Below are 11764 nucleotides of genomic sequence, written 5' to 3' on the forward strand. Positions count from 1 at the left end.
TCCTGAGCCTGTCTGACCTCCTCATCCAGAGATCCAAGGGCCCACCAGCCCAGGATCTCTTTCCTTTCCAGTTCCCCTATCTGGAGTAGCCTGATGTCACAGGACCCCCTCCCTCTAAACCAATGTCAGACACTGACAGCAGCTCTCCTCTGGTTAGACTCTGCAGGCCCAGGACTCTGGGAGGCTCCCAGGCTGACAGTGGCCACCTCTGTCATAACCAGGGTACGCTCCTCCCTGACAGAGGGTGGGAGAATGACCTCAGTCCCCATGGCCTAGGGACCTACCTAGAGGGGTGGGCTGGGAGAGGATAAATAAAGCTTCCTTGTATTTTCTACACATCTGGAGAGATCCCCTTCTGGGTAAGGATTCCTTAGCACAAGAGAAAGAACTGCTCTGGGTTCCACTTTGGGGATAGGAGACGTATCTAACCAGCATGAGATGCCACCTAGCAGTGACCATCAGGAGTTTGTCATGATATACACATTACAACTATTCCAACTGCCTCTGCCAAGAGACCGTGGGTTCCAGGACAAGGGCGAGTTTGAGCTGCCTCGGTAACTCCAGCCTCCATCCAGGGAGTACCTGAGTGGATGATGGCGGATGGGGAGGAGTGGATGGATGGATGGATGGATGGTTGGATGAGATGGTTGGATCGGTGGGTGGGTAGACGGATGGGTGGGTGGATGGGTGCATAGGTGGATGGATGAGCGTGTGAATGAAAGATAGACAGATGGATATCCTATAGCAGAACTGAGCTTTGGAGAATCCTGGGTCCCTAGCCAGGGTCACAATCACTCCCACCAGTCAGACCCATCCCATCTCATCATTCCCATTTCCAAATATATTCTGGCTCTCCCATTTCCCTCTGCCCCTCTCACCACTCCCACCTCTTCGGTACCCCAGGTTCCTTCATGCCAAACCCATGCCAGCAGCAGGGTCTCTAAGGCAACTGGGACTCAAACCTAAAGAACACTGTTCCCCTGGAGCTTCCCAGAGATGGCAGCCCTTCTATCTCTTCATCAAGGGGCCCCTTCTCCCAGGCACCCCAACTGTCATGGTCTAGCCATCCCTCTTCCTTTCTTGAGAGCATGTATTACTAACACAGATGCTTCTGCCCCTACCCATTTTTGTCTCCTGCACAGGGGCGAGGAGCTTGACCTTTCCCCCGCTCCACACACCTAAGCAGGCGGTCGGACATCTGGGCTGAGACATATTCCTGCCCCTCATGAGCTGAGACTTCAAGTGTGCAGGTTCCACCTGGATGCTGCAGAAAGGCAGGACTGGTGCCTTGCAAGCCAGCAAGAGGGGTCAGATGGGGGCGGGGTGCGGCCCTCCAACTGTGTGCTCCAGGGAACCCCTTCCCCCAGAGGGTTTCCTCATTGGGAAAAGACTCAGCCACCTCGGGAGGTGCTGTGAGGTTTGAGGTAAAGTGAAAGGCAGAAGTGTTTACAATCAGAAACCACAAGACACGTGCACAATATCATGAGCCCCATTTATTGTAGCATGTAGAGCCCACCCATAGCCTATGTGTCCCAGAGACCCCAGGACACCGCCCAGCCCACACCTCGGAGCCATGATGGGTGCTGGCCCACCTGCAGCAGCTCCCAGCATTCCTGAACCGCAGACTCACCAGGGCCCCCATGGGGCACTGTCCCTGAGGGACCTATGGTGGGGGGTGGGTGCCAAAGATGGCCCCCACACCTTTTGACTATCAGGGTTTAAGAGGTTTTTCTCATTAGCTGCAAACAACTTAAAACTCGGGATAATTCACATGAAAAATCTAGCTTCTTGGCTTCCCCAGACTTCTCCCATTAGACAGACCTACCTACATTCTCGCTGTACAGCCATTAGCTCCAACGGAAGGACAGCCACCAATTTCAGGTGGGAATCTGTGGTTTGCCACAGTCCCCACCACCCCTTGATGTCACTCAAGGCCAGTTGCCCTTAGCGACTCAGACTCAATCATGCAAGTATTTCTCAGCACAAAGCAATGTCTCTCTATGTCCCATCTCCAGGAATAGTGGGAAAAATTAAAGTCCCAAAGACCTCACAACTCAAAGGCCTACTTTATTTTTATAACCCACCCGGCCCTGAGGGCATCTAAGTTAAGAGACTGGGCACTAGGCCAAACCTCTCCTTTGATTCACAAATACTCCACACATACCGCTTTGTGCAGATCTGAGAACAGCAGCCAGGCTTCCCCAATCTGAGCCACTCTGCTCCTTTAGAAGCTTGTAAATTCCCTGAAACCCAAAGAACTAGTAAGCAGGGTGGACACACCAGGCACGGGGCTGTACTGGGTGGGGTTGTCCTAGGAAAGCCAGACCCAGGTAATGCTGTGTGGGCGCGCCCTCTAGTGGTCAGGAGGCAACTCTACAGGCCACTGGGAAGATTTTGAACTGAATTCCAAGCGAGGCTAGGAGTCCTACCATCGGTGGCCCTGAAACAGGGCTCTCCCCATCCCCATGGGTGACAAGCTCAGGCTTCCAGCTATGTCCTGTCCAAAACCTTCCTGATCTCCATCCCACCCTCCGGCCACTCTCCTGGGCACGGTGGCACCCATCTTGGCCCCCAGGAGGGCCAGACCCTTCCCAGGCTGCGGCCTCTTCGGGGCAAGGCTCCAGCCTCCCCAATTCTTCACCCTCCAGGCTTCGATCCGGGCTTGGCCCACAGCAGCCTTGCAGCAATTGCAGGGGAAAAACTTGCAGAAGTGGAGGAGGCCAACTCCTGGCCTCCAGGGTCAGGCAGGCAGGACACTTGGGTGAGAAGAACAAGCCAGGTGGGTCCCTCAGAGAACAGGAAGCGCACGTCCCAGGAGACGAAGCTATAGAAGAGCCGCTGTGGCCAGATGGCCATTCTTCACAAGATGCTGGGGATCTGGACTTTTACATGAAATATGCCAAGTTTTAAAGGCTGGCTCATCGTATGTACTACCCAGGCCAAGAAAACATGTTGGCAGGGTGGGTCCGGGTTGGGGCCCCAGGCGGACGGCACGGCTGAGGCCCTGCGGCCCATGGAACCTCTGAGATGATGGGCGTAAGCCAGTGGTTTTCAAGGTTTTGTTTATTTGAGTAGTTTGTAGCCATCATCATGTTTGATCCTGAGAGGCAAACAAAGGAGAAAAAATTCTTAGACCCATTCTAAAGTCTGACACATTGAGGCCAAAGGGGGCTTCTGGCAGGGTCAAGGTCCCAGCCAGTAGAGAAGACAGCTCTGAAGCTGAGTGAGGCTGTGTCCCAGGCAACAGCCCGCCAAGCCTGCCCTAATAGCCAAGCACAAAGCAGTGTGTCCCAGCCTGGGCAGGGACAGGGCAGGCCCCTCCCACCCCACCCAGCCAGCACCCTCTTAGCTGCTTAGCTGTGCCATTCCTAGTTTCCTGGAGAGCCCGCCACCCCACGGCAGCCAAGATGGTGCTCCCTGTGCACATTCACAGATACACCCACCCTCTGTGCACACAGCTCCAGGACAGGAAGCATGAGCAGAGGCACACAGCTGTCCCCATGGACGTACAGCGCACGCACACTCAAGCCCCTTGGACCCCTTGGTCGGGTCCAAGCAGAAACACCTGCAGCCTTGCCCATCATGGGTATGGTGGCAGGGGAAGTGAGGGTCCCTGGGTAGGCCAGGCAGGTAGCCATGGCCAGTGTGGCAGCCTCACCAGTTGGCCTTCACTGCCTTGATGTCACTCACAAGGTTCTGGGCCAGGCAGATACCAAAGATCTGTAGGGACAAAGGGGCAAAGTGAGGGAAGGTCTGCTGGCAGGGCAGGGGTGTAGGAGGCATGCTGGGCTGAGGCAGTACCTGGAGGAGAGCGATGCCCACAAAGACCCCAGCCACAACGATCAGGTTGTCCTGCAGCCACTTCTCAAACTGGCCCACACAGCCTTTGGTGTGTATGGAGCCTTGCTGCTCCAGCTCCTGGGGACAAACAGGCAAGGGGCTTGGCCCACCCACTCCCATAGGCCTCCTCTCAGTCCAGCTTGCTAGGCTCATCCCTGCCCCAGGGCCTGACATCTTAGCACCTGCTGCCTAGATGGAGCTCTACCACAGGGCCTTTGCATGACAGGCTCCTGCCGGTCATCAGGGTCTCAGAACGGATGTCCCCTCCTCCAAGAGGCCTTCCCTGACCACCCAGCCCCAATCCTATCACCTCCCTTACTTTATATTCTTCCAAGTTCTTGGTTGAAAATGTCACATTACTGTTCATGTGTGTTTATTTGGGAGCTCACTGTCTTTCTCCCTCTACTGGAGTGGGAGCACCTTGAGAGCAGGGGCTCTGTCTGCCTATCTCCTAAGCAGGAATTCCCAGCATCCAGGGCTGCCAAGTGTGAGCACCAGTGCGTGCTTGACAAAGAACTGAAATGAGCAAACACTGATGTGTCTGTGCCCACCAGTCCACTGTCCCCATGACTAGCAGTACCAAGCCCAAGGTGCCTGGATGGTTTCTAGGACTTAGCAGCCCTGCCCCCAACCACAGAATCCCTGAGGCCTTTCAGAGGAGCCTATGAGAGGCTAACCTTCCCTTCTCAGTGCCCCCAATTCTGTCCCCAACCCTCTCACCAGTTTGAGCCGGACATCATAGCCACACTGGGTGTTGAGGACATCTTCCTGAGAAAAAAAACAGGCCAATGAGTGACTTGGTGATGGGGTACCCCACAGGGGCCCAAGGCGCCCAGCGCTGCAACGGTTCCTGCTTCTCAGGGGAAGGAGATGGAACCACGGACTCTGTCCATGCCCAGCACTGCTACATGAGGCTCACTGAGGCCCACGCACCTCTTTCCCAGGTGCCAGGACAATGTCAGCCTGAGCTGCCTCCTATTTAGAACTCCTGTCTGCTCGTGTATTGTAAGAATGGGAAGAGTCCTGGCCCTCAGTGTCCCAGGTGAACTATGACGGGAGAGATGTCACGGGGAGAAGTTTCTGCTCTGAAGAAAGCCATAAAGGGGTCAGAATCCCCACGCCCTGCCACTCCAGAATGGTGGCCCAGTGGTGTGGCAGCTGGCTCACCACCATTGAAAAGACAGGTTTGGCTGAAGGGTGCAGCCCCTCCCCCAGCAGGCCTCACTGCTGCCCACTGACACAAAGTCTACTTTGTGTCTACTAGGAGGACTTCCCCCAGCACCCAAGGCCCCCAGAGCGGGCCAAGCCCAGCGAGCCCTGTGGGGGATTTTTCCCCACATGTGGCCCGTGCACTGCGATGTCCCCGCCCGTCCCCACCAGGCCCCACTCACCGCAGGATCCCTGACACAGCAGGAGAAGGGCACCCCGCAGCGCTCTCGGCTCGGGTTCAAGTCAGTGCAGTTGAAATAGATATTGAGGTTCCAGTCATTAGGCCCTCGGGCTCCGCAGCAAGACCACTAAGGGGCGAGAGGAGAGCCACAGGTGAGCCAGGCCCACCCCAGGAGCCCCATCTGGCTGGGAGCCTGGGCTGCTGGAGACAGCATAGGGCCAGGCTGTGATGGGGGTCAGGAGGCCACTAGGCAGGGGGCTTCTGTGGAGAGGGGAGGTCTTGAACTCGAACATATTCAGAGGCCAAAAAAAGAACATAAAGGAGAGAAGAGGGCCGACAGGTATAAAGATACAGAATGGCAGAGACGATGGCAAACAGAGAGCCCCTGTACCAGCAAAGTGGACAGCAGCATTGTAACCCCGGCCAATATGAGCAGTCCAGAGTTTCTTAGAAGGGGAAATCTGTATTTTTCTATCAAATTTCTTCCTTTAAGTGTGTTGTAAACCCCAGCCTTGGAGCTGCCAGTTTGGAGCCTCCGGCTTCTGTACCCCAACACCGTGTTCCCACAGAACTAGGCACACTGAGGACCTACAAGGATCACAGAAGCTGGCTTCACCTCAGACAAGGGGTCTGGCCCTTTCCCCTGGGGCGTGGACAGGGGAATGGCCCCAGAACACAGGAAGCTCGCTCTCTCCCACATCTGCCCAGCAGCCGACTCCCGCAGGTGGAGCCGGCTGGCCGCAGGACTCACATATTCCTGAGCAAAGTCAATGAGGTTCTGGAGGTCAATGTCATCCCGATAGGCCTTGACGTTGTTGTTAATGAAGAAATTGAGCTGGTCTCGAATCCAGTCCTTGAATACAAAGGCCAGGATCCCTGTTGCCAGCTCCAGGAAGAAGATGAGGCCAAGGAACACTGAGAACTGGGGTGGGGGACACACAGACGGTTGGCTCAGAGATGCAGGGCCTTGGTGGGGAGCACGTGGCAGAGCTCCCCCCACCCCGCACCACCACCCCAAGACAGCCGAGAGAGTCCCCACCTTCTCTCCTATTAGTATTGTTTTATGACGGCGAATGACATCGCGGCTCTCACCTACCCACTCGTTCTGCTTCCCCAGGTAATCACCCTGGTTTCTTTGAGAAACCACCCCCCCCACATACACATTCAGCTCCTCAGGCCCAGCCTGAGCCATCGCCACCTCCTTTCCCATTCCTGATAGAGGACTGGGCATGCGCCAGAAGCCCACCAATCAGAGCACTACCTCTCCCGGGGCCACAGGGATTGATCCAGAAATAGCCGATCTGAACCAAAGAGATGCAATTAAAGGCCCTGCCCACTGGTTGGGAAGAGAGAGCCTCAGCCTCCAGTAGGAGCCCCCACCCATTCGTGGGCATCCTTCCGTCCCATGGGGAATGGAGCCTACTGGAAGGACACACTAGAGAAACAGAGACACCAGGCCAAGTGACACTGTGATGGCCCCTGGATCCAAATGTGTGGGCACCCAGCATACCCCTGGCCTTTCCTTGGTGAGCCCATAAATACCCTTTTATGCTTGGGCCACACGGTTTCAGGCATAACAGAAAGGATCCTATAAATACAGATAATACAATTCTGATGATTTTTTGTTATAATAACACAACAGTAATAAAATGGCCATTATTAAGTATGAACTATATGAAGAAGTCAGTGGGAGGAGGCTGGGATCCCCAGCGGATCTAGGTGGGGGGTACACTCACAAACTTGAGCAGGAAAGTGTTCTCCCGGAGGGCCCCGATGCAGCCAGCAAAGCCCAGCACCGACATGACGCCTCCAACCACTACAAACAGCCACACAGGGTCGAGGCCTCCCAGATCGGTCAGCGCAGAGATGTTGGAGAGAACACCCTGTGCCAGGGGAGCAGAGGCAAGTAGTCGGGCTGATGGTCCCATCCTCTCAATCTAGGGCAGCTCCATACCCGGCTCCACTGCCTTACCTTCTCACCCCAGGCCCACAGGCCGATGGCCAGGAACAGGGCTCCCAGCACCTGCAGAAGCAGCAGCGAAGAGCTAAGCATTGGAGTGTCAGCATCCTTCCCCACCCCCAGGAGAGTCCCTCACTGTCTAGTAGTCGGGGTCTTGGGAAAGGGGAGGGGTAAGGGAACTGGACTATAAATGGGGTCCCGGGTCTTTTCTACCTCCCCAAGAACACATGTCAGTCCTCACCCTAGCGCTTTCTGGAACTCAGCACTGCGGCAGAGGGTAGCCGGGACACTCCTGCCAAGCAGCAGCAACTGTGATGTGCTGAGCCTCTCCTCCCACCAAGCCTGTTCTAGCTTCCGGGCTGCTAGCCTCCTTCCTGCCTCCTCCCAATCTGGCCATCCTGCTGCCCGGCAACTCTGTGAAGGCCGCCCTGCTCTGCTCTGTTTTCAACCCTCACAAGCAAAGACCCACGAATGACAAGGAATCCTGATGTGAGCAGGATCCAGTGGAGGGACCCCCATCTGGCAGAGGCTATGACCTTGAAAACATTTGGCCACAGTTCTGCCTGGACCTTCTAAGCACCTCCCACCATCCTGCCTCAGTTCCTTACTGTGCAGAGTCCTGGATGTCCAGGCCATATGCTTGAGCCTGAGCAGGTCCCCAGATATCCAGTCTCACATGGAGAGTGGCCCTTCTGCCCCAGCACAAGGCCATGACCCCGCCTCTTCACATCTTCCCCACCCCCCCACTTTCCCAGGCTCCTTCCCCTTTCCCCACCAATTCCAGTCCATTCCACCATGACCACCCACTTTTAATGCTTTCCTCTCTCTGAAGACTCTTCTCGCTGCAGTACTCTTCTCGAAAAATGTCTTTCCTTCCCTCCCCCCACACTAGATCTGGGATGTGAAACCAAACATCACTGCTCCCACCTCATCCCACGGCATGGCCTTGCGCTAGGGCACACCTGCCTGAGGCAAACACCTCTGTGTCCCAGGCTTGGTTCCATGTGTGGGAACTACATCAGCAAACAGGACAAATGAGCTCTCTGCCCTCAAGGAGTTTACACTCCAGTGGGGAAAATCCACAGTGAGCAAACAACGAATTACAGATACCAATGGATCCTTTAAAGAAAAGCAAACAGTAATGTGGTGAGGAGTGACTGGGCGCGGTGGAGGTGTGCTTTCGTTAGGGAAAATGGGGACATTTTAGCTGAGCTCTGAATGATGAGGAAGTGTATCCAGGAGAAGAAAATTTCAGGTGGAGGGACTGCTGGAAGCCCAGGGGTAAGATCCAGTGTGGCGGTGCAAGGGACAGACTGAAGGGCAGCACGGCCAGACCCCAGAGGGGACTAGAGATTGCTGGAGGAATCTGGACTGTATTAATCGCTGAAAGGTTCTTAACAGCGTAACACCAGGGTCCATGTTCCATTAGAAGAAACAAAAATCTCTGGCACCTCCCTCCGGCCACCTGGACCCAAACCTGAAACCTTCTCGTGGCTTCCCTAAGGGGCCTGGTCCTGTCAATTCAGCCTCATAACTTCCCCTGGAGACTTCCTCACTTCCCACTCCCCACCCCCCAGCTTCCCCCCAGCCCTCCTCCCTGGTCTCCCAACTTCCAGGCCCTCTGTATGTCCCCCCTCCCCCCAAAGAAGGCAGACAGATCTGCCTCCAATACAAAAGCCAAAACAGACCCATCACCTAGCAATGAAGCCCTCACTGCTTTACACTGTGCTCAACGTGAAACTCTAACGCCGTCCCAGACCTGGGGCCTTTCCTGCTCTGGCTCCCCAACCGCACTCCCCTGCAAAAGTGGGTGTGCCTGGAACAATCCTGGGCTTCTCTCACCTGTCCCCCTTGGCATCCGGGGACTCACTCTTCTCCATGCTCTGCCTTACCCCACCCACTGCCCCCGGTTTGTACCTTGGCTGTACACTTAACTAGCCTTGTGACTCTCCGTTAAACGACTTAACCTGTCTGTTCCTATTCCCTCATCCATAAAATGTAGATAATAAATAACAAAGTAGCTGTGTGAATACAAGTTAGAATTCATTTAATCTGTCTAAAACCCCAAGGGGCAGGCTTTAGTATCACCCCTCCCAGGTAAGGAGGCCAGAGTCTTGCTGAACAAAACTGAATGGGCCTGGCATTTTGACTGAAGGCAGCAGGAACAGAGACTGTAGAGGCAGCAAGGAGCCATAGAGATGGGATGCGGGAGGGAGAAGGGAAAGATGACTTGGCAGAGCCCTGGGGCAGGTGCTACCCTGGGAGGGCTCCACTAGCAGCTCCCTTTTCTGGCAGGGGCAGCACCGCCCCAAAGGCTGGGTTTTGTCAGCTGCGGAATGTTGAATTCTGTTCCTCCAGGGTCAGCTCCGGACGTCTCAACAGGGGAGATCTCCTGTCCCCAGCAGAGTAAACTAGAGCTACTGGCCCTCCCAGCCCGCAAGCTCTCAGTATGGGGCAGGCTGACCTACCCGCCACCCTCCCATCCGCCTTGCAGGAGCTTAAGGCTAGACGAGGGGATCCGGCCCTTCCCTTCACTGAGACACTCCTCCCTGTGGACGAAACCAGGCGCGGAGCTCAGCGCACAACCACACTCCACACTCCAGGGTAGCAAAGGAGCTAGCTGGGCAGGAGACAGGTCCGTGGGACCTTCAAGGAAACACCTCCCCTTTCTCCACCAGGGCTAGAGAAGATACAGGGAGACTCCACCTCCATACCCTACCCCCGCGGCGCCTGGGGCCCCGCCTCCAGCAATCCGGGCCTCCCCGGGGTTCCCTGGGGTGGTCCTGAGAGTGGGCGTGAAGGTGGGAGTGGGAAGAAGGTGGGGGGGTGACGGTCCCCAGCCCTTAAGGCAGGGAGTGGTCCCTCCACCATCACCACCAAGTAGGGAACTGAACCTCCTTCTCCCGCCGCCCCCAACACGGGGCCCGGAACCCACCCCGCTCTCACCCAGAAAACAATGTTGAAGCCAAACAGGAAGTATTTCCCGCAGCAGCCGACCTCGGGTTCCTGGAAGTGCTGGTGCTTGCCCGGCATGGTGAGCAGCCGCCCGCCGGCCCGGGAACCGGAGCCGGGGCCGGGATCGGCCCTCCACGGGCCGCCCTGGGCTAGAGCCGCCCGGGGCCTAGCCCGGCGGCTGCGGCTTCATGCCCAGGGCCACACAGAGCGCCGATCCGGCCCCGCCCCCCCCGCAGGGACCGCCCACGGCTACCCGCCCGCCCTGCTCTCCCCGCCCACACAGTCTCGTCGGAGCCCCGCAGCCTCTAGGCCTGACTCCGCCCCTGCCCTGCTCCGTCCCCTCCTAGCCCCGCCCCCAGGCAGGCTCCGCCCCCGACTCGGAGCCCCGCCTCCAAGCCTGACCCACTCCGAGTGGGTGGCAGCTGCGTAGAGCTCCCCAGCGTCCTGCGGACCTGCTTGCAAAGCCTGATGATGGCCCCGCAAGTCACAGGCACGAAGCACCCCCAGTCACTCCTACCCTACAAGGCTCAGTACCAGAGCCACCCCAGTCCCCAACCTTGCTGTCGGAGTCCAGTCCAAGAGAGGAGTAACTGCTGCTCTAATGAGCAGATGGGGACGGTGATACGGTGTTTTTAAAACACGTGCCGTCTGCTTTATTACAGTGCAGTCGAATCAGATGCGCTTTTCACTCAATGGAAATTCATCTCGACCTCTCCTGGCTCAGACTCAGGCCAGAGGGCAGTTGGGTCTTGTGAAGGCCGCGCCTGCTGCTCCCTGACACTCTGGCATTGCCAGGGGCATATATATACCCGACTCCTGGTCTCTAACCCCTCAAACATGAAAACCTGTCCCTGACTCTTCCCATCTTCCCCCCCTCTCCCCGTACTAGCTTGAACCTGATTGGGCCCCGGGGGTCTCACATGAGCCTGCTTAAGGCCGGACAGGTGATTAGGGTTTGCGGGGGGGGGGGGGGGGGGGGAGGGCAAATCTTACTCCATTTTAGAACTCTCGAAAATAATTCTAATTTTATTCAAAAGTGTTTATTTAGAACAGGAACAGAAAAAGGGCTTAAACTTCATCACCTTTCAGCTAATCCACCTCAAGCAGAACCATGAGGGGACCTAACCACCGCTGTCCTCCTTTCCTGGGCGAGGACCTGGTCTGCCTACCCACCTCTGCTTCAGCCTGGCCCTGAGGCAGACAAGGCCCAGACACCCCGGACACAGCTGAGGACAGGGCAAGAGGGCACACTTGTCTCTCTGTGAGATAGTGGGGTTCTGCCTCCAAGCCTCTAACACTTGTGACCTCCCATATAGCCCTGCTCCAGGGACCCACCCACATCTGGTCAAGGTAAGGCGCAACATACAGTACAAATCTCATGAGAAGGCAAACGCATAAAGGCTTGAAGTAGAGTGATTACAAAGACGAGAGCCCAACCCCAGGCCCTGTTCTTGAGCCCCAGCTCTCAGTGTCTGGGGCCTTGGGCCCTCTCCCCCAAAACAGAAGATTCACCCTCAGGCCACCCAGCCCTTTTCCCAGGAGTACCCAAAGTAAGTGCTGGACTGTGGGATTCTCTTGTCATCTTTCCACCCTCAGTTGAGTTCTGCTTCCCCCAGTGA

At 56.4% G+C, this 11764-nt stretch overlaps 1 protein-coding gene across 1 annotated transcript; it reads right to left on the minus strand.

The window, feature by feature from the left end:
* Positions 1-1471: 1471 nt before the first annotated feature.
* On the minus strand, positions 1472-10466 carry TSPAN17 (tetraspanin 17). Its single transcript, XM_032336936.1, has 9 exons — positions 10137-10466; positions 7203-7253; positions 6967-7113; positions 5982-6152; positions 5232-5357; positions 4561-4608; positions 3802-3918; positions 3659-3720; positions 1472-3100 (listed from the first exon to the last, which is right to left on the minus strand). The coding sequence occupies exons 1-9, from the start codon at positions 10221-10223 to the stop codon at positions 3064-3066; spliced, it is 846 nt and encodes a 281-aa protein (XP_032192827.1). The 5' UTR covers positions 10224-10466; the 3' UTR covers positions 1472-3063.
* Between the last annotated feature and the right edge of the window lie 1298 nt (positions 10467-11764).

Source organism: Mustela erminea, chromosome 3, assembly GCF_009829155.1.
Source record: "Mustela erminea isolate mMusErm1 chromosome 3, mMusErm1.Pri, whole genome shotgun sequence".
In the NCBI taxonomy this organism is placed as follows: Eukaryota; Metazoa; Chordata; class Mammalia; order Carnivora; family Mustelidae; genus Mustela; species Mustela erminea.

Coding starts and splice junctions, on each gene's coding strand:
- TSPAN17 (XM_032336936.1), bottom strand. CDS start 10,223: ATGCCGGGCAAGCACCAGCACTTCCAGGAACCCGAGGTCGGCTGCTGC. Junction 7,114..7,202: donor TGTGGGCCTGGGGTGAGAAG/GTAAGGCAGTGG, acceptor CCCCTGGCACAG/GGTGTTCTCTCCAACATCTC. Junction 3,721..3,801: donor TGGGCATCGCTCTCCTCCAG/GTACTGCCTCAG, acceptor TTGTCCCTACAG/ATCTTTGGTATCTGCCTGGC.